This window comes from Salmo salar, chromosome 26 (assembly GCF_965601325.2).
Source record: "Salmo salar chromosome 26, fSalSal1, whole genome shotgun sequence".
NCBI lineage: Eukaryota > Metazoa > Chordata > Actinopteri > Salmoniformes > Salmonidae > Salmo > Salmo salar.
The window spans coordinates 25,626,329-25,648,960 of record NC_138316.1 but is presented as its reverse complement, the minus strand read 5'-3'; the positions used below and the strand labels follow the sequence as shown (position 1 = coordinate 25,648,960).

Genomic DNA, 22,632 nt, shown 5'->3' with positions numbered 1-22,632 from the left:
ACACTCACCGAGTTCTTAAGGTCCAGGTATTTGGTGTTGCGAGTTACAGGCATTCCAGATAAGAAGGCTAAAATGTCATTGTTGGCCTGAGGGAGAAAAACAACAATTTCACACACTAATAAGACTGTCAAACACAAAGAGGCCCTCCAACTCTGTTACCATTTTACCTGTTGCCTATCCCACCATCCCTCTCTCTTTCGCTCTCCACACTGGACCCCATCCCGTTACCTGGTCCAGGATGGCATCTCTGCTGGACCTCTGTCTCTGGCGAAGCAGCACCAGGCCAGCTATGATGTCACTAGGCACAATGTCCAGATCTCTGAAGAACTCTGCAAACAGGCTGGCCACCTCAGAATACGCATCCTAATAGAAGAGGATAGACAGAGGTTGAACCATGAATAACCACAAGAATGGATCCCAACCACAACCATTGATTGTCACTAAATAGCTTGTATCATATATGAAGTTGGGTGATGGATAGAGAAACATGAATTCTATTTCCCTCACAGACTGTGTGTCCTGGGCTCGGGTGCAGCACATGAAGAACTTCAGTCTCCTGCTCCAGCTGCTGGCTTGGCCCTCCTCTAGCCTGTGTCTGAGGAAGTGAGGCACAGCAGGATGGTTACCTTAGTGTGCTGTGCTGGGTATGGACAGAGTAGGGCAGAGAGGGTAGTAGTGTGTAGGGCAGATGGTAGTAGTGTGTCGGGCAGAGGGTACCAACCTGAGGGTTTAGAGATGGTAGTGTGTAGGGCAGATCGTACCAACCTAAGGGTGTACAGATGGTAGTATGCAGGGAAGAGGGTACCAACCTGAGGGTGTAGGTGGTGAGGTTGCGTTGGCGTCGCCGGGTGGCTTTCAGTTTGACAAATGTGCGTCCCGTGGGGTCAAAGGTACACATGAGGGTGAAGCACACGCTGAAGATCACCAGCCAATTGCACACCACAATCCCTGGGGGGGGAGACATGATAGTTTTGATATATTGTGATCTTCATAACGAACCACCCAATGGTGTAAGAAAAGCAAAACATGCCCATGGGCATTTCTACTCCATTACTTTGTTTTACAAGTCCATCCTTGTTCTCTTCGAAGATTACTCTAGTCTACAACATATTTACTCTAGTGATTGCTGCTCCCTCATACTCCCTCTCTAACTCACCCAAAGCAAGGTTCTTGGCAGTGACATCAGAGCACGGTTGGTAGTATTGGAAAAGCCAGGCGATCCCCACCACTGCATATACTAACTCCACCAACAAGATGGCTGAAAGAGAGAAAGTAGGGAGGGAAGAGAAACAACATTACTCAATCTTGTGAAATTAGACAGGATACTTCGGAAAGTATTCAGACCCCTCAAATTTTTCCACATTTTGTTACGTTACAGGCTTATTCTAAAATGGATTTTAAAAAAAAAGAATCCTCAGCAATCTACACACAATACCCCATAATGATGATGAAGCAAAAACAGGTTTTAGAAATGTTAGCTAAATTTTTGCAAAAACGAAACCTTAGGTTCTTATTTTTCAGAGTAAATAACTCACGGACACTAGAGAAGCTTTAACCAAGTTTAATCATTCCCAAAGGTTCTGTACAGCTGTAATCAGACAGCAAAACATTTCTCACATCACAGTTTATATACACATCCTACTTAAGACACTCCCTCTCTCCATCCTTAGTTTATGCCCAAGAGAAAGAAGGTAACCAGATACTAACCCTGATTACTCTCTTAAGGGGAACTGACCTCACCCCTCACCTCCTGACCTCAACCCCTCCTCCACCTAATCCACAGATGTCCATCTGTCTTCCCTACATCAACACATCGCTCTCCTCTCCTCCATCAAACACATTCCAAAGCCTTCTGGGTTGCTACAGATTCTTTCTATTCAAGGCTTCGTCTCTATCATTTATTGAATATCTCAATGTTCAAAGTTTAGCCGATTCCAACATTACATAAGTATTCAGACCCTTTGCTATGAGATCCTGTTTCCATTGATCATCCTTGAGATGTTTCTACAACTTGGAGTCCACCTGTGGTAAATTCAATTGATTGGACATGATTTGGAAAGGCACACACCTGTCTATATAAGGTCCCATAGTGCATGTCAGAGACATGAGGTCGAAGGACATGAGCTCCAAGACAGGATTGTGTCAAGGCACAGATCTGGGGAAGAATATCAAATAATGTCTGCAGCATTGAAGGTCCAAAAACACAGTGGCCTCCATCATTCTTAAATGGCAGAAGTTTGGAACCCCCAAGACCCTCCCTAGAGCTGCCTGTCCGGCCAAACTGAACAATCGGGGGAGAAGGGCCTAAGTCAAGGAGGTGACTAAGGACCCAATGTTCACTCCTCTGTGGAGATGGGAGAACCATCCAGAAGGACAGCCATCTCTGCAGCACTCCATCAATCAGGCATTTATGGTAGAGTGGCCAGATGGAAGCCACTCCTCAGTAAAAGGCACATGACAGCCCGCTTGGAGTTTGCCAAAAGGCACCTAAAGACTCTCAAACCATGAGAAGCAAGATTATTTTTCGCCTGAATGCCAAGCGTCACTTCTGGAGGAAACCTCGCACCATCCCTACGGTGAAGCATGGTGGTGGCAGCATCATGCTGTGGGAATGTTTTTCAGCAGCAGGGACTGGGAAACTAGTCAGGATCGCGGCAAAGACGAACAGAGCAAAGTACAGAGAGATCCTTGATGAAAACCTGCTCCAGAGCGCTCAGGACCTCAGACTGGGGCGAAGGTTCACCTTCAAACAGGACAACGACCCTAAGCACACAGCCAAGACAACACAGGAGTGGATTCGGGACACGTCTCAATGTCCTTGAGTGGCCCAGCCAGAGCCCGGACTTGAACCCGATCGAACTTCTCTGGAGAGACCCGAAAATAGCTGTGCAGCAATGCTCCCCATCCAACCTGATAGAGCTTGAGAGGATCTGCAGAGAAGAATGGGAGAAACTCCCCAAATAAAGATGTGCCAAGCTTGTAGTCATACCCAAGAAGACTGTGATAATTGCCAAAGGTGCTTCAACAAAGCACTGAGTAAAAGGTCTGAATACTTATGTAAATGTAATATTTCCGTTTTGAATTTTTTTTAAATTAGCAAACATTTCTAAAAACGTGTTTTTGCTATATGTCATTATGAGGGAAAAAATACAATTTAATCAGTTTAAGGAAAAGACTAACAATAAAATGTGGAAAAATCAAGGGGTCTGAATAATTTCCGAAGGCACTGAATGTTAAGCGTGACATACATACATATATACATACATACATACATACATACATACAGCGTGTGTCTGTGATAACAGGCTGGTGTGTCTTACCTAGTCGTATGTAGATGACATACTGCACAGCTTCTCTGGGCTGTGTGTAGAGGATGCTGCCTCTCATACTCAGCCATATGATGGCGCTCTCACAGATCAGGCAGCTGACCAAGATGCCCAGGTACCCCCGGCCATGGTCCACCAGGGTGACCGAGCAGGACTGGTCCGAGCCATAGGGCAGGCCGAACAGAACCACAGACAGAACCACCAGCCTGGAGGGGAGGGAGGGGCATGGTCACACAGATGACACACCCATGGTTCAGACAACATTTTTGGGGGTAAATATTCCATCTCAAATACAGCTTCATACTTTTAGCTTGGTGTGGGAACTCCGGACCACAGACACACAGGAACATACACTCACAGAGAGAAACATCCAAACGCAGTACTCACCAGACGCAGTGCAGTAGAAAGAGGAAGAGGGCGGGCAGCACTAGGTCATCACTGCCAACTGACCAGCGCCGCCGAAACATCACCATACCAGGCATCACTGCCCTGTGAGGGAGAGAGGAAGAAAACAGCACGTTATGACAAATCTTTATAATCTCGAACAAAAGAGCGCTTAAAATAGTGGTTTAACACACACCCTTGGCTTTAACAAATCCTGCCCACAGTACCCAGCATTGCTGCCCTCTGAGAAAGCAAGAGAGAACAAGAAATAAAAAAGCAATGTCCACATTATGGTGTGATCAAAAGGCCAGACCCTCTTTCCCCACTGACCAGCTTTCATAATAGCCAAGACTTCCTCAAAGCTCTGCAGCATCAGTCAGACTATAGCAGAACGCTCTGTTTCTTCTCACAATGAAACTCTCCAGATGGAAAGAGAGAGGTGAAATGGAAATATGGAGGGAAAGAGAGTGTGAGAGGGGGAGGAAGGGAGACAGTGGGGTAATGGCTAAGATGGTTTATGTGGATAATGTGGCCCAGGTAATGAGTGAGGGTGTGAGAGAGGACTTGTTTCAATGGGTCTGTTTGTTACCATATGCTCTGGTAACGTGAACACCCCTTTCCATTCTTCCCTTCCCTTTATCCAAAACAAGTCAAAAGTGCCTTAGGCCTAGATTGAACTGAAGTAAAAGAGAGGGAGAGCGTTAGCATATCTGGAGAGGTGGCTAGCCTTAGCCTGTAGTGGTATGCCGTTAGCATATCTGGAGAGGTGGCTAGCCTTAGCCTGTAGTGGTATGCCGTTAGCATATCTGGAGAGGTGGCTAGCCTTAGCCTGTAGTGGTATGCCGTTAGCATATCTGGAGAGGTGGCTAGCCTTAGCCTGTAGTGGTATGCCGTTAGCATATCTGGAGAGGTGGCTAGCCTTAGCCTGTAGTGGTATCCCGTTAGCATATCTGGAGAGGTGGCTAGCCTTAGCCTGTAGTGGTATTCCGTTAGCATATTTGGTCAAAACAGAAGCAAAGCCCACTGTCACAAAACACATGGGTAGCAGATGGTTAAAACCGTGTAAGGAACGCCTAGTGTGACAGTGTACCAAGTTTGTGACTCATTTTATAGAGAATTTAACTATAGCGTGGGGGCAGGGATCCTAAAACTGGATAAAGTCGGCAACTACATATTCAATGATTTTCAAGACATACTATGTCTAGTGTATGCTTCAATAAAGGCTGACTAAACACAGTGTGACAGGTCTATATGGTCTCACTACAGATTAGGACAACATTACTGCTCTGCCACCCCGGTCGCCGGCTGCCACATGGCTTCCTGTGGGTGTGACTCACATTATAGAGAGGAGGGAAGGAGGAGGGGAACAAGAGAAGAGGGAAAAAGGAATAAGAGAGTAAACACCTCATTTAGGCCGAAACAAATCAGGCTAATGAAATATAGCAGGTCCCACAATGTAGGAGGTCTGTCCTCCACCACTTGGGACAGTGACGTCCTCATTCCAAACCTGACCCTCCTCTCCTCCAGGCAGTGTGTTATAGCCTAGATACAGGTTGCCGTCCCCATGGGGATCTTACCAGTGGAACACACTACCACTTTAATTGGAAAGGCTATATCAATAGGATCAGTGAAGCAGCACACACTCTCTCATACCAATAAGCCCATGTGTTTTTATTGAATCTGATTAGGCCTAGATTTAGAAAAGTCTGGGACAGGTATTAACGGAGAAGATGACAGAGTAGAAGGCTCCCGGGTGGCGCAGCAGTCTAAGGCACTGCATCTCAGTGCTAGAGGTGTCACTACAGACACCCTGGTTCGAATCCAGGCTGTATCACAACCGGCTGTGATTGGGAGTCCCATAGGGCGGCGCACAATTGGCCCAGCGTCAACTGGGTTTGGCCGGTGTAGGCCGTCATTTTAAATAAGAATTTGTTCTTAACTGACCTGCCTAGTAAAATAAAAGTGAAATAAAAATAAAATACAATTGTAGGGAGAAGCTGAGTTTCTGTTCTCAAACCCCCAACTGTCCCTTTGTCTTTCAGAAAGTATAATAAGTTACATATTAACTATTAACATTGCTTGCATTTTAGGGCAATGGCTCCTAGAACCTCTAACAAAGAGAGTATGGATTTAATGGCAGGCGTAAACAGCTTTCCTTTGCCAACTGGTAGGCTATTCTAGGAACCATACATGTATGACAGTCAACACAAATCCACAATACCCAGGTTATAGACACTGTATTCCATACAGCATAATTCATTTGGGATAAATTCCTTTGACGATAAAAAAAATAGTAAGCCCAAGTGCTACCATAGCCCTTGGTTTGGCTGCACTCCATTAGTGCTCATACAGACAACACCCAGCTCATCTCACAGTCATATCCACTGTCCAACTCCAAGCCCTCCCATATGGCAGTGATCTACCCAGAGCCCACCCAAGCAGAGTTCCACCGTCCAGCCGGCCAGTCAGGACTGTGACCTCTGCTGAAGTGGGTTTTTCTACTGAAGCTTCAAAACGAGGATATTAACCACTCATCAGTGCATGTCTTAAACCCACAGGCCAACGCATGCGCTTAGCGTAGGGCATCCATCACCCTAGAGATGTGCAAGACTGGGTAAACATTTATCAAATGGACTTAGGTCTGTAGAACTGGGGTTCTGTTGAATTGGAAAACTTTTGAAAGTGTTTTCTTTTGTGGTGTAAAATGAAGAAAGAATTGAGAAATATTGTAGGGATATAATAATGAGCCATTTTATTCAACAGACTCAGCATCAACATGGCAGGAAAGCTAAGTGATACCAAGAGACTTCCAGGTCATAAAGACCTCAAAGAAGCACATTTTAGGAATGTGGATGGCACCTTCAGCTTGGAAATGCAAAGACCATATTAAGCTGTTAGAAATGTCTCCAAACCAGTTGAAGAGAGAACATACAGTACCAGTCAAAAGGTTTGGACAGACCTACTCATTCCAGGGTTTTTCTTAATTTGTACTATTTTCTACATTGTAGAATAATAGTGAAGACATCAAAACTATTACATTTCACACATGGAATCATGTAGTAACCAAAAATAAATGTGTTAAACAAATCAAAATATATTTCATACATTTGAGATTCTTCCAAGTATCCACCCTTTGCCTTGACAGCTTTGCTCACTCCTGTCATTCACTCAACCAGTTTCATGAGGTAGTCACCTGGAATGCATTTCAATTAACAGGTGTGCCTTGTTAAGTTAATTTGTGGAATTTCTTTCCTTCTTAAGGCGTTTGAGCCAATCAGTTGTGATGTGACAAGGTAGGGGTGGTATACAGAAGACAGCCCTATTTCTTAAAAGACCAAGTCCATATTATGGCAAGAACAGCTCAACTGAGCAAAGAGAAATAACAGTCCATTAAATGAATTTCTTTGTGTCCCTTTGGGGAAATGTAGTATTGCGTATGCGGTTTCAGGCCACTCTGCAAGACAGTTCTCTCCATTCTGTCAACTGTGAGTCATAGAATCTCTCACTACTACGATCTATTCTAATTTGGATCTGTGAATCTAATTTGGATCTGTGAATCCAACTAACATGTGTTTTGTGAAATGTTTGTATGACAAGTCCCTGCATGTGAGAAATGTTTGTTCCCCACACAGCACACTCGGAGAGAAACCTCTTCAGCATAGTGATTTGTCTGTCCAGTGACGTCACTCAAAACAATGATTAAAACCCTTTCCTGTATTAAAATGACCTAGTGGCCTCATGGGTGGAATACTGAACATTTTCACAATTTCATAACTACATATGAACTCAGCAAAAAAAGAAACGCCCTCACTGTCAACTGTGTTTATTTTCAGCAAACTTAACATGTGTAAATATTTGTATGAACATGACAAGATTCAACAGACATAACCTGAACAAGTTCCACAGACATGTGACTAACAGAAATGGAATAATGTGTCCGTGAACAAAGGAGGGGGAGGGTCAAAAACAAAAAGTAACAGTCAGTATTGGGTGTGGCCACCAGCTGCACTAAGTACTGCAGTGCATCTCCTTCTCATGGACTGCACCACATTTGCCAGTTCTTGCTGTGAGATGTTGGAAGAGTGGGGTAACAAGGCACCTGCAAGTTCCCGGACATTTCTGGGGGGAATGGCCCTAGCCCTCACCCTCCGATCCAACAGGTCCCAGACGTGCTCAATGGGATTGAGATCCGGGCTCTTCGCTGGCCATGGCAGAACACTGACATTCCTGTCTTGCAGGAAATCACGCACAGAATGAGCAGTATCGCTGGTGTCATTGTCATGCTGGAGGGTCATGTCAGGATGAGCCTGCAGGAAGGGTACCACGAGGGAGGATGTCATCCCTGTAACGCACAGCGTTGAGATTGCCTGCAATGACAACAAGCTCAGTCCGATGTGACACACCGGCCCAGACCATGACGGACCCTCCACCTCGCGAATCGATCCCGCTCCAGAGTACAAGCCTCAGTGTAATGCTCATTCCTTCGAACAATAAATGCGAATCCGACCATCACCCCTGGTGAGACAAAACCGCAACTCGTCAGTGAAGAGCACTTTTTGCCAGTCCTGTCTGGTCCAGCGACGGCGGGTTTGTGCCCATAGGCGACGTTGTTGCCGGTGATGTCTGGTGAGGACCTGCCTTACAACAGGCCCGACAAGCCCTCAGTCCAGACTCTCTCAGCCTATTGCAGACAGTCTGAGCACTGATGGAGGGATTGTGAATTCCTGGTGTAACTCGGGCAGTTGTTGTTGCCTTCCTTTACCTGTCCCGCAGGTGTGATGTTCAGATGTACCGATCCTGTGCAGGTGTTGTTAGACGTGGTCTGCCACTGCGAGGACAATCAGCTGTACGTCCTGTCTCCCTGTAGCGCTGTCTTAGGCGTCTCACAGTATGGACATGGCAATTTATTGCCCTGGCCACATCTGCAGTCCTCGTGCCTCCTTGCAGCATATTCATGCAGATGAGCAGGGACCCCAGACATCTTTCTTTGGTGTTTTTCAGAGTCAGTAGAAAGGCCTCCTTAGTGTCCTAAGTTTTCATAACTGTGACCTTAATTGCCTTCCGTCTGTAAGCTGTTAGTGTCTTAACGACTGTTCCACAGGTGCATGTTCATTAATTGTTTATGGTTCATTGAACAAGCATGGGAAACAGTGTTTAAAACCTTTACAATGAAGATCTGTGAAGTTACTTGGATTTTTACAAATTATCTTTAAAAGACAGGGTCCTGAAAAAGGGACGAGATTAACTTAACAGACGGATCCCTATTTCACATACTAGTTACAGCAGGTTTATTGTGCCAAGCTTGTTTAAGCCCAGGCTAGTGCAGCACATTAAACCAAACTGTTCCAGTCTCATACAGCAGTTTGAGTGTAACTGCGGCAGTCTCCACGTGCCATTTGCATCAGGTCAAGTGTAAGTGGGTCACACAGTGATGCTTCACATTTCAGTTTGGTAAGCAAACATCTTGCCTCCCTCTCCCTCTCCGTTTTAGGCCAACTCAGGAGGGTTCGCCCGTAAAAGCAAATAGACTGTCTCTAGACCTTAGGACATCTCTGCAAACACACAGAGCAATACAACTGGTTTGAAAATAAACAAACAAACCGTGTAATCACTCCCATTACTGTCATAAAGCTCTAAAAAGTGTGGTATTTGTAATGCTTTCCTTCAGGTGAGGTTGATCTCATATAGGCTAGGCCTACTACTAAATCAAACATTACAGAGAAAATTCATTTTCAAACTGCTTGGTAAAAACAGGTTAACTGATCAAATTGAATGAGGTATTTTGTAAACATACTGCCTATCACCCTAGGTGGCCTTTTACCTGATAGAAAATCTCATCATAGTGAAGTAATTGATGCTATGACCCAAACCCACCCACTCCAAACCATCAGCACTATCTTCGACCCACATTTCATTTCACAGCCATTTGAGGCCAGATGAATTTGAGGAGGTAGGATAGATGGAGGTATATTGGTAAGTAATTCGATGTGTGATTAGTTGATTAGATGCAGTCCAATTATTCCCAGTCCAATGCTTCAGTCTCTATGTCGGTATGGCTGGTTGACATTCTTTGACACTTAATCTGAAAGCTAGCTGTCACCTCATCACAATGTCTTTGGAGGTGACTGTGTATACGGTGGTATCTAGAATTATTGGATCCCTTGATAAAGAAAAGCAAAATAATACAGTATAGAATAAATAATACTGAGCTATATTGTGTGCCCCAAAAATACAAACAATTGTATGCCCTAAAAATATAATTTCTCAGAGAAAGAGATTTTGTTGAACAAGTAATAAAAAATCAAAATCAAAAAAGAAAAGGGCTCAAAATTATTGGATCCCCCGGTTTTCAAAACTCCAGCACGCTCCAAGGATAACGACGCTGAGCCTTTTTCTAAAATGTTTTATAAGACTGGAGAACACATTGGGATTGATCATAGACCATTCCTCCATAGAGAATCCTTCGATATCCTTCATCTATGCTTATGGACTTGTGTGTGCTTGGGGTCAATGTCTTGCAGGAAGTTTCACATGTTTCAGCCTCCTTGCACAGGCAACCAGGTTTTTAGTTAAAATGTAGTGGTACTTGATACAATTCTTGATGTCATTGACCTTATCCAGTGCCCCTGGAGTTTGCTAAACGGCATTGGAATTTGGATTGGAACCGGTGCTATGGGTCATTTCCATGTAAAATTACCCATGAGCACCAACATGTCAAATTGGGTGTCAAATGAAAACTACGAGTCATATATATCTATATATATATATCTGTCTCTGAGAAATAAAGGAATATATAAAAAAAAACATTTTATCCTAAAAAAAAAATGGATAAACAAAGGCGTTGATTTCTTGTCAAACATGAAAAATCTACCAGAAAAAGTCTTAAAAAGATATCATAAAAACACAATAATGTTTAGGTAAAGACCCCATATCAAAACACATTTACACTGAACAAAAATATAAACACAACATGTAAAGTGTTGGTCCCATGTTTCATGAGCTGAAATAAAATATCCCAGAAATGTTCCATACGCACAAAAAGCTTATTTCTCTGAAATTTGGTGCAGAAATTTTTTTACATCCCCGTTAGTAAGCATTTGAAATTTGCCAAGCTAATCCATCCACCTGACAGGTGTGGCATTTCAAGAAGCTGATTAAATAGCTTGATCATTACACAGGTGCACCATGTGCTGGAGACAATAATAGGCCACTCTAAAAATGTGCAGTTTTGTCATACAACACAATGCCACAGATGTCTCAAGTTGAGGGAGCGTGCAATTGGCATGCTGACTACAAGAATGTCCAACGCCATTGCCAGAGAATTTAATGTTCATTTCTTTACCAAAAGCCCCCTCCAACGTTGTTTTAGAGAATTTGGCAGTACGTCCAACCGGCCTCATAACTGCAGGCCACGTGTAACCACGCCACCACAGGACCTCCACATCCAGCTTCTTCACCTGAGGGATCATCAGAGACAAGCCACCTGGACAGCTGCATAACCTAAGAATTTCTGCACACACTGTCATAAACATCTCAGGGAACCTCATCTACATGCTCATTGTCCTCCCCAGGTCTTGACCTGACTGCAGTTCAGTGTCTTAATTCAATTCTGTGGGCAAATGCTCACCTTTGATGGCCACTGGCACGCTGCTTGTAGCGGGCAGATAGCAGACAGTGTGTATGGTGTGGGCGGTTTACCCGCCCACATGTCAACGTTGTGAACAGAGTGCCCTATGGTGGTGGTGGGGTTATGGTATGGGCGGGCATAAGCTAGGGACAATGAACACAACTGCATTTTATCAATGGCAATTTGAATGCACAGAGATACTGTGACGAGATCCTGAGGCCCATTGTTGTGCCATTCATCTGCTGCATGATAACGCACAGCCCCATGTGGCAAGGATCTGTTCACAATTCCTGGAAGCTGAAAATATCCCAGTTCTTCCATGGCCTGCATACTCACCAGACATGTCACCCATTGAGCATGTTTGGGATGCTCTGGATCGATGTGTGCAACAGCATGTTCAAGTTCCCGCCAATATCCAGCAACTTTGCACAGTCATTAAATAGGAGTGGGACAACATTCCATAGGCCACAATCACCAGCCTGATCAACTCTATGCGAAGGAGAAGTGTCACGCTGCATGAGGTAAATGGTGGTCACACCAGATACGTACTTGTTTGCTGATCCACGCCCCAAATGTTATTTTTTTAAGCATCTGTGAATAGATGCATATCTGTATTCCCAGTCAGGTGAAATCCATAGATTAGGGCCTAATTAATTAATTTAAATTGACTGATTTCATTATTTGAACTGTAAAATCTTTGAAATTGTTGCATGTTGCATTTATATTTTTGTTCAGTGTAGTTTAGGATACTTTTTCTGCCTTCTGGAAGTTTAAGAAACATTGCCTTGTGCCTTAAAATTCCATTACCAAAACCCCACATATCTTTAAGATATTTTCAAATCTTTCTCCCTCATGAGAAGGGAGGATAATTAAAGTTCACAGAAGTAACAAGGTGGAGACCTATCAACTAGTTAGTGTTTTTTACTAATATAAATTTTGTTTATGAATGATTTGGTTATTAAAAACTGAAATTATGTTACCAAATCTGTAACAGAATATCTGCAATTAAATTGGCTAAAACTGGGAAATCCTAATAGTCACAAACCACAGTTGGGTCATCTGCTACTGTCCTCCCTTCCACTGCCATACTGTTATGTTCAGCTGATAACAGTTTTCTTACCATTTCTGTCATCTGGTGGTCAAAGCAAGAGTGTGAAAAGTCTGGATAACCCCTACCGGCAGGTAGCCTAGCGGTTAAGAGTGTTGGGCCAGTAACTGAAAGGTCACTGGTTCAAAATGGCGGAGTGATTTCTGCATATTGCACCCTTAAATGTGAAAGACACATTTCGGTTGAATGCATTCATTTGTGCAACTGACCACGTACCTCGCTCTCTCCAATGCATGTCACCTCTCCCAGCACTTACTGACGTCTACCCATGAGCTCCCTCTCGTTCCATTTACTGTAACCAGCATCTTCACCCACTGAGCACCGACCGACACCGGACAGAGTTTTGTCAGTCCACCCAGGCCTTGATTTCAATGTCCACAGACAGTTTTTTTGGGGTCCAGTCCGGACCAAATCTGAACCAATCATAGACATCTATGTTTCGCAAGTTTGGACAGTAGAGTACAGTACAGAGCATAACAGTAAAGAAAAGTAGAGATTAGTTCAGTACATTACACTACAGTGGAATTGTGTGGAGTAGAGTTCAGTACACAGTATTGAACACTAGAGTATAATGTACTGTACTCGAATTTCTGGTATTGAACACTGCTGTAGTGAGATTTTTTCAAACTCAAGGTGTCATGTCATAGCTGACACCCCATTCTTTCTGCAGACATCTTTGAATTTGGAGCAGACATTTTTTGGAAAAGAACGGTCAAACTGAGTGAGATTTTACCTAAATGATGTTCCCATCTTTGCTTAGTTCTTTCAATGAATGTGGTTTTGTAAAATATTCAGTGTACATTTGTTTAATTACTCCTTGTGCATAGAGTTGTATGGGTTGATAAACTTTAAAATCAATAGTTTTTGTTTGGCATAGATTTTAAGTGGGTTTGCACTTCGAAAGCGGTGGGTTTGGCCTTCGAAAGAACAATGCATATGCAGAAAATACCTCATTGTGTAAAATATGCTGGTGGATCTTTGACACTTTGATGACACTCGGGAGGCAGTGTTATCCAACTTCATAAAATATTTTAGAAAAAGGCTTAGTGTCGTTATCCTCACAATGGGAGGGTGTTGGAGTATTGAAAGGGGATCCCCAAAAATGTACCACCATCTTTAAAAAAAAATAAAAAAATTACTTGTTATACAATTGCTCAGAGAACGAGAGAGTAAGTATAAAATATATATTTTTATTTTTTGCTCATCTTTATTAAGGGATTCAATAATTCCAGACCCCACTGTACATACACAAACATCGTGCTAAAACATTGTGTGCATGGCTGTTTGAGGCCACGTGAACTAGCTGGTTCCATTCCTTCTGCCTCAAGTGTCATACAGTATGGCACTGAGGGGTCATGGATAACCAGAAGAATTGAAATCAAGGAACATTCCGTGCTGACTTTTGTTACAGTTTCAAGTTATGTAGAGGAAACTCTGACATTGAACAACTGTAATAATACATTTGATCCAATTCCTCTAATAAATCCTTAAATACAGTAATCCAATTCCTCTAATAAATCCTTAAATACAGTAATCCAATTTCTTCTCATAAAACAGGGAGAAACCACACGGTTCTATGCGACACAGGAAGGCTCTATTTTCTCTGTCCAGACTCCAAGACATCAAAATGAAGAGAGTCACACACTCCATATATAAACTCCCAGTCATTTATTGGGTAAATCACCAACGTTTCGGATGCCGAGTTTATATATGGAGTGTGCGACTATTTTTATAGCTTATTCTCTGTTAGTCAGCACCTCTACATAAAATAATGTTCTCTGGGTGTGTGCTAGCTCATGTTTTTTATCAGACTCAAAAGACAGACACTTCACTGCACATAATGCATAATGAGTACGCACTAACAAGTGGGCTACACAATCAGAACGTCATATTTACACAAATACATCCAAATGCATATACTATCACACAAAGTCACAGAATAGAGTGTGGAGGGAGGAGAGGTGAAAGGGATTGAGTGGGCGGGAGTGTGAGCGAAAGACAGAGAAAGAGGCAGAGGGAGAGTGGGAGTGAGTGGCACATGGCTTTCAGTCTAAAAAAGGGAAAGAGCGGCATGAAGCCAAAACAAGAACCTGGATTAGCTAGATAAAGAATGGGGAGGGGGGGGATAAGAAAGAAAATGTAGGTTTCTTCACTGTGGAAATGGTGCAAACGCATGACACTGTTTTCGCGGTCACAAACGTCTTCTAAAATATGAATAGACAATGAGCGTGTGGGTAGAGTGAGAAGAAGGTGGTCCAGGGAGAAAGATGGCTAGATGGCTGGATAAAGCAGGAAGATGAGGAGACAGGAAAGAGGGGGAGATAGGCTAGAGATTTCATGTTAAAGGTAGGCTGGATGGTGCATGGAAGAGGATGTCGTAATAACAGACAGAGGTGAAGGAGGAGATGGAGGAGTAGGTCTACTAGGAGAAACGGAGGAGGAGAGCGTGTGACGAGTATATAGGAACTCACAAGAGAGAAGCTCTGTGTATAGTGTGACACTGACCCAGGCAGAAAGGGAGAGAGCTGCACATGGAGGCTGGAGCAGACGGGTACAGGGCTGGGAGCCGAGAGACAGAGGGAGGGAGAGACAGGGCCCTGCTACAACTGCACCGCTCTGCCAGCCTGGGTTAACATCCCCCTGTGGACTCTCTCAATAACGTCCCAATCTCTCCCCTATTCATGCCGAACACCTCACCAATACACTTCACACTGCACCCCTAATATCCTCCTCAGTCCTCACACCGCAAGGCTGGGCTCGCAAAATACACAACGCACTGGGAGTTCTCCCCCTATGCTTCCACAAACACCTGTGTCCTCTCACCACCACACACTAGAACAAATACAGTATGTGGCATTCAGTCAGGTCCATAATTATTGCCACCCTTGATAAAGATGAGGAAAAAAAGACTGATCCCTCCCAATGTGTTCTCCTATCTCATAAAACATTTTAACAAAAAGGCTGTGCTGCTATTCTCGCAGGGTGAGATATTGAAAACAGAGGAAGCAATAATTTTGACCACCTTTTTTAGAATAAATATTACTTGTTAAACTAAATGTATTTCTGAGAAAATGCATTTGCAAAAATAATATAATTTCCCCCAAAAATGTTGCATACAATATAGCTCAGTATTTGTATACATTTTATAGTATTTTCTGCTGCAAAATGTTTGGTCCTAATGTATGACCATATGTGACTTGATAAGCTCCCAATAAACCTGTAGCTGTAAATTACTTCACTAGTCAATCATTTACAGTCTTTTTGTAGTCCAAAAATGCCATGACCATCACAGTACTCCAGAATAAACCTTTCCCTCTAGCCACCGTGCTTCTACACCTGCATTGCTTGCTGTTTGGGGTTTTAGGCTGGGTTTCTGTACAGCACTTTGAGATATCAGCTGATGTAAGAAGGGCTATATAAATACATTTGATTTGATTTTAATACAAAAACCGTCAATGACATACATTATATGTGGTTTGGCACATTGAGGCTGTCAAAAAGAGGCACCCTATTCCCTTTATAGTGCACTACTTTTGACTAGGGTTTGTAGGGCTCTATAGAGAATATGGTGTCATTTCAGACACACTTTGTGAAAGACACAACCGTCAGGTACTCTGTGGGGGTTGAGGAGTCAGCAGGGAGGGAGTAAGTGGAAGCAGGTGTAAACAAAACAGACAGTATTCCGTTGTGCTGTGGCTAGGAACCTCTTAGCCCCCTACTGTAGATCTAATGGATTATTAGGCTTTTAAATGGTTGTGTTTGTCAGACAGGGACACCAGGTTTCTGAGAAAAGCAGTTTCATTTCAAATATGGCCATACCACCAGTGTGATCTTTCCCATATCAGATTTAATCTCATGTTGGAGAAATCCGTGTACATTGTGGTCATGAAGTCCAGAACGTGACACTAGTTTGTTGTGATGGGAATTATTGGCTAGGGAGTGGTTGCTGTGAAATGACCAAAACAAAATCACAATAGCACCTCTACTGGAAACAGATCTGTGCGTCTGCAACATGAATGTACATCTCACACATACACACTCCAGTCCCATCTCAGGTATTGAAATCAAGCTTGTTCCATAAACGATGGGAAAGAGGTTGAGAAGGAAAAAGTGAAGAAAGCAGTGAGAAAAGGACAGGTTAAGGTAGAGAAGCAGCAGAGCCACAGTACTGAGGCGTAATTATTAGTCCAAATGGAACGTGTTGCAACTGTAAAGAACAAAAATATAAAACGCAACATGCGCTAAAAGATGCCAAACATTTTTCATATGCACATAAAGCTTATTTCTCTCAACTTTGGTGCAGAAATTTGTTTACATCCCTGTTAGTGAGTATTTCTAATTTGCCAAGCTAATCCATCCACCTGACAGGTGTGACATTTCAAGAAGCTGATTAAACAGCTTGATCATTACACAGGTGTACCTTGTGCTGGGGGCAATAAAAGGCCACTAAAATGTGCAGTTGTCACAACACAATGCCACAGTTGAGGGAACGTGCAGTTGTGACTGTAGGAATATCCATCAAAGCTGTTGCCAGAGAATTTAATGTTAATTTCTCTACCATAAGCCGCTACTACCAACGTTGTTTTAGAGAATTTGGCAGAACATCCAACCGGCCTCAACTGCAGGCCACGTGTAACCACGCCATCACAGGACCTCCACATCCAGCTTCTTCACCTGCGGGATCATCGGAGACCAGCTACCCGGACAGCTGATGAAACTGTGGGTTTGCACAACCAACGAATTTCTGCACAAGATGTCAGAAACTGTCTTAGGGAAGCTCATCTGAGTGCTCATCATCCTCCCCAGGGTCTTGACCCGACTGCAGTTTGGCGTCATAACCGACTTCAGTGGGCAAATGCTCACATTCGATGGCCACTGACACGCTGGAAAAGTGTGCTTTTCACAGATAAATCCTGGTTTCAACTGTACCGGGCAGATGGCAGACAGCGTGTATGGTGTCATGTGGGTGATCAGTTTGCTGATGTAAACGTTGTGAACAGAATGCCTCATGGTGGCAGTGGGGTTATGGTATGGGCAGGCATAAGCTACGGACAATGAACACAACTGCATTTTATCGATGGCAATTTGAATGCACAGAGATACCGTGATGAGATCCTGAGGCCCATTGTCGTGCCATTTACCTGCCGCCATCACCTCATGTTTCTGCATGATAATGCACGTCCCCATGTCACAAAGATCTGTAGACAATTCCTCGAATCTGAAAATGTCCCTATTCTTCCATGGCCTTCATACTAACTGGACATGTCACACATTGAGCTGGTTTGGGATGCTCTGGATTGAAGTGTACGACAGCGTGTTCCAGTTCCCGCCAATATCCAGAAAATTTGCACAGCCATTGAAGAGTGGGACATCATTCCACAGGCCATAATCAACAGCCTGACAAACTCTATGCGAAGGAGATGTGTCGCGCTGCATGAGGCAAATGGTGGTCACACCAGATACTGACTGGTTTTCTGACCCACACCCCTATCTTTTTTTTAAGGTATCTGTGACCAACAGATGCATATCTGTTCTCCAAGTCATGTGAAATCCATAGATTAGGCCCTAATGAATTTATTTAAGATCAACTGATATCTTTACAGTATATGAACTGTAACACAGTAAAAAAAAAAAAAAAACTAGAGTTTCTATTGGACAACTTCAGGTAGGTCCCCTGTAGGTCCCGCCCCGTTATGTTCCAGTTGCTTCCGTTTAAGAAATGCTTAGCAACAGAATGAGCATAATGAATATGCCCCTGGGTAAACTGAGTCTGAATGTGAGATTACTACAGGGATTTAAACCAGCTTTAGGGGGCAAACTGGGTCTCAAATCCACTGAAGACGCTTTGAACGTGACCGTAATTCATGTACACTGCATCTCTCTGCCCACTGGCGTTTGTCTTCTAGTATTACACAACATTCATAACAACTCTCTCCAAGTAGTAACAACTTTCAGGACATCACTTAGATCACTTTTACGCTACCGCAAACAGATCGTGCTTGATACACAGACATACACCTGTGATACAAACTCACATAGCTTACATGATCCACTTGTCCATGTTTGAGCCTTCATGAAAACATGCAGAGCACCTAGGGAAGATATTTTGGCACTCATGGAAATAAAGTGATTGTGACTGGGCATTCTATTGGTATGACATGCATTTCTCTGTAGGCAAGCTATGAGGCTGATTAAAAGGCTCTGTCTTCACCCATTGAGCTACATGTGCTTTATCCAGTCTCTCTCCACCTGCTGCATGTCTGCACATGAGCATCATAGCCTGCCCTGTCCTAAAGGGTTATTGAGAGGAATACAAAAACACTGGACATTCTGCAGAAAGACTCCACAATGATGCAATAATAAAGGAGCAAAGACATGGTAGAGAAAAGGTTTGAATACATCTAGCCTAATCTTCGAGGTTTGCTGTGGGTTGAGCGTTCCTTAAATCAATAATGGACCTGTCACTAATTGTTGAGCCATATAACCTAATGTCCGGATTTGCCTCATCTCTTCCTTATCACCAAGGTAGGTAAAGCTAAGAAAAAAACGCATGAGTAATATTGCTACCCCAGTTGATATTTTAGAAAAGGCTATTGTCTAAATAGATAAGAAATTCACGCTGTCACTGTATGACACCCCTCCCCATCCCATTCCATTGATCAGGCGTTGGGCTTCTCTCTCACCTGTATTGTGACGATGCTTTGCCAAGACCCACTGCATCTGTTCTGTTCGCTCTCCCATCCTACGCGTGTCCACCTCGAGCTCACCTCCACGCGGAACTGGACCAGTGCTCTGCCGGGGATAAACCCTGTAAAATTCCGCAGCGACAATATTGCGCTGAACCGTGGCTGACAGAACACACACGTACTTCCCTATGAATCCAGCCACGGTACTTCAAGTGACAGGTTCCACTGGAATCCGGGCCAGGCAATCAGATACGGTTCGCAGCTGGATCATACCCTAACCTACAGTCAAACCCATGCAGACACGCGCTCCATTTACTCTGCCTTGGAATTCAAAGTCTTAATTCTTCGATAAATTGCAACACGTCGTCGATATGTAGGATATCCGCTGACCGATGTCTCTTCACGCCATGTATGAGAGTCGGGAGGTTCATCCATACAATGTTTCTCACTGACAGACAGTGAAGTTGAACAAATAAATGGCTACACAATCTTTATATATTGTGTGTATCATCTGTGACAACCAACCGGACAACTCCCGAACCCAATCAGACTACTTCAAGTAGCTGGTCCCAAGAAATTGGTTGTTGTAATACCAGCCGACAGACAAATTTTTACCACTGAAAAGATACGTCGTTTCTATTCCCATTCCCATTCCGCAGCTGCGGATCAAACACCGAATCACCACTGCGTCATTTACGTAGGAACTTTACGTCATCCATCGCCCTACAATCGAGCCAGTTGGATTTGCGTCGTTCACGCAGGCTTCGGCGATTGTATGCACTGTATAAACCACTGGCATACTGTGAAATGCACGACTGGTGGTTTGTGAATATCGAGGAATCTCCAACTGTAGTTTGGGCGTGGACCCGCGTCATTTCCTGAGCTAGACTTTTATTAAATAGGTGTGCCCTGCGATTAGACTGGCTCTAAATGCAAAACACGGGCAGACCACATTTTCTTTAAAATATCAGCAAAACAAATATTATTACAAGCACATAATTAGCCAAATGCATTTTCCATGAATAGGCAAACACTATCAGACTACACAACTTGGGAAGGCTACCCTACTGCCATCAGTCTCCTGCGACCTCAATAGCTTTGGGTCATCTGTCCATGGCAGACTGTCAGGCATCACCCTAAAATAGAAATAAGCTGTCTGAAATATTCATTCTTAGTAATGTCGACACTGTTGACAATAGGCCTACTTGATATCCCAAATGGATACTGATTTTCAGAGTTGTAAGTTTATAACACATAATCATCAGCCCATCTTACAGTATAGGCTACAAGGCACAAAACCTGACTGTTGGCATTGGCATTGCATTGACATTCATTTGAGTATTGACTGAGCCCTGCTGGCCATGCTTGTTAATGTCATACATTACTGCTGTGTGTTTTAGGAACGCAAAAATGTTGCTATAGGCATCTGCCATGATGTTCCTCCTACTATAAGTCATCCTGCTTCCTCCCATATATTAGTACATGGAGGTAACCACCTAAATGCATTACTACAGTGGTGAGAAAAGGTTTAAATGTTAGAATTGAATTGTCAAAAACAAGACAAAAGCAGCCAGGCCCAGAAAACATGTTTATTTTTATTTAATTTAACAAGGCAAGTTAGTTAAGAACAAATTCTTATTTACAATGACGGCCTACCAAAAGGCCTCCTGCGGGGACGGGGGCCTGGGATTAAAAAGAAAAAATAAATACAATATAAATATAGGACAAAACACACATCACAACAAGATAGACAACAACATAGCAAGGCAGGAACACATGACAACACAGCATGGTAGTAACACAATATAAGAACGACATGGTAGCAACACAACATGGTAGCAGCACAAAATATGGTACAAACATTATTGGGCACAGACAACAGCACAAATGGCAAGAAGGTAGAGACAACAATACATCACACAAAGCAGCCACAACTGTCAGTAAGAGCATCCATGACAGTCTTTGAATGAAGAGATTGAGAAAACTGTCCAGTTTGAGTGTTTGTTGCAGCTCGTTCCAGTGGCTAGCTGCAGCGAACTGAAAAGAGGAGCGAACCAGGGATGTGTGTGCTTTGGGGACCTTTAGCAGAATGGGACTGGCAGAACAGGTGTTGTATGTGGAGGATGAGGGTTGCAGTGAGGACTAAGAGGGTTTTATAAATAAGCATCAACCAGTGGGTCTTGCGATGGGTATACAGCGATGACCAATTTACAGAGGAGTATAGTGCGCAGTGGTGGCAAATCTGATGGCCTAATGGTAAAGAACATCTAGCCGCTCGAGAGCACCCTTACCTGCAGATCTATAAATGATGTCTCCATAATCTAGCATGGGTAGCATGGTCATCTGAATCAAGTTTAGTTTGGCAGCTGGGGTGAAATAGGAGCGATTACGATAGGCAAAATAAAGTCTAGATTTAACTTTAGCCTGCAGCTTTGATATGTGCTGGGAGAAGGACAGTGCACCGTCTAGCCATACTCCCAAGTACTTGTATGAGGTGACTACCTCAAGCTCTAAACCCTCAGAGGTCGTAATAACACCTGTGGGATGAGGGGCATTCTTCTTACCAAACCACATGACCTTTGTTTTGGAGGTGTTCAGAACAAGGTTAAGGGTAGAGAAAGCTTGTTGGACACTCAGAAAGCTTTGTTGTAGAGCATTTAACACAAAATCCAGGGAGGGGCCAGCTGAGTAAAAGACTATCATCTGCATTTAAATGGATGAGAGCGCTTCCTACTGCCTGAGCTAGGTTGTTGATGTATATTGAGAAGAGCGTGGGCCTAGGATCGAGCCTTGGGGTACTCCCTTGGTGACAGGCAGTGGCTGAGACAGCAGATTTTCTGACTTTATACACTGCACTCTTTGAGAGAGGTAGTTAGCAAATCAGCCCAAACTCCCCTCAAAGACACCAATACTACTTAGGGGACACAAGAATGGAATGGTCTACCGTATCAAAAGCTTTGGACAAGTCAATAAAAATAGCAGCACAATATTGCTTAGCATCAAGGGCAAAGGTGACATCATTGAGGACCTTTAAGGTTGCAGTGACACACACATAACCTGAGCGGAATCCAGATTGCGTACCCAAGAGAATACTATAGACATTAAGAAAGCCAGTCAGTTGATTATTGACAATTTCTCCAACACTTTTGATAAAATAGAAATAGGACTATAACAGGATCAGCTTGATCGCCCCCTTTAAATAAAGGACGAACCAAATCTAATGGAGAGTTTGAATATTTGAATTATTATTTTTTTAATCTCATATGTAATTGATGGGGGAATACAAATAATCATACTTGGATAGATGAGGGCTATAGCCGACTGATGAAAATCAGACAGCTCAATAAATCACAGTAGACTTGTCGGTAGAATACAATGGTTGGCAGGTATCCTAGCGGTTAAGCGTGTTGGGCCAGTAACCAAAAGTGTTCTGGTTTCAATCCCAGAGCAGACTTGATGAAAAATATGTTGATGTGCCCTTGAGCAAAGCACTTAACCCTA

At 43.4% G+C, this 22,632-nt stretch overlaps 1 protein-coding gene across 2 annotated transcripts in view; it reads right to left on the bottom strand.

Annotated features, from left to right (window-relative positions):
• Positions 1 to 19,898, bottom strand: part of LOC106587509 (diacylglycerol lipase-alpha) — a 40,172-nt gene extending 20,274 nt beyond the window's left edge. The window contains exons 1-8 of one of the 2 annotated variants that reach the window (XM_014175960.3): positions 19,129 to 19,898; positions 3,714 to 3,815; positions 3,321 to 3,532; positions 1,157 to 1,258; positions 810 to 948; positions 508 to 595; positions 229 to 363; positions 9 to 86 (exon numbers count right to left, since the gene is read on the bottom strand). In XM_014175960.3, coding sequence (XP_014031435.2) covers positions 9 to 86; positions 229 to 363; positions 508 to 595; positions 810 to 948; positions 1,157 to 1,258; positions 3,321 to 3,532; positions 3,714 to 3,808 — 849 coding nt within the window. In that variant the 5' untranslated portion in view covers positions 3,809 to 3,815; positions 19,129 to 19,898. The remainder of the gene's footprint in view (positions 1 to 8; positions 87 to 228; positions 364 to 507; positions 596 to 809; positions 949 to 1,156; positions 1,259 to 3,320; positions 3,533 to 3,713; positions 3,816 to 19,128) is intronic. The other variant, XM_014175959.3, reaches the window with a different exon arrangement.
• Positions 19,899 to 22,632: the final 2,734 nt, after the last annotated feature.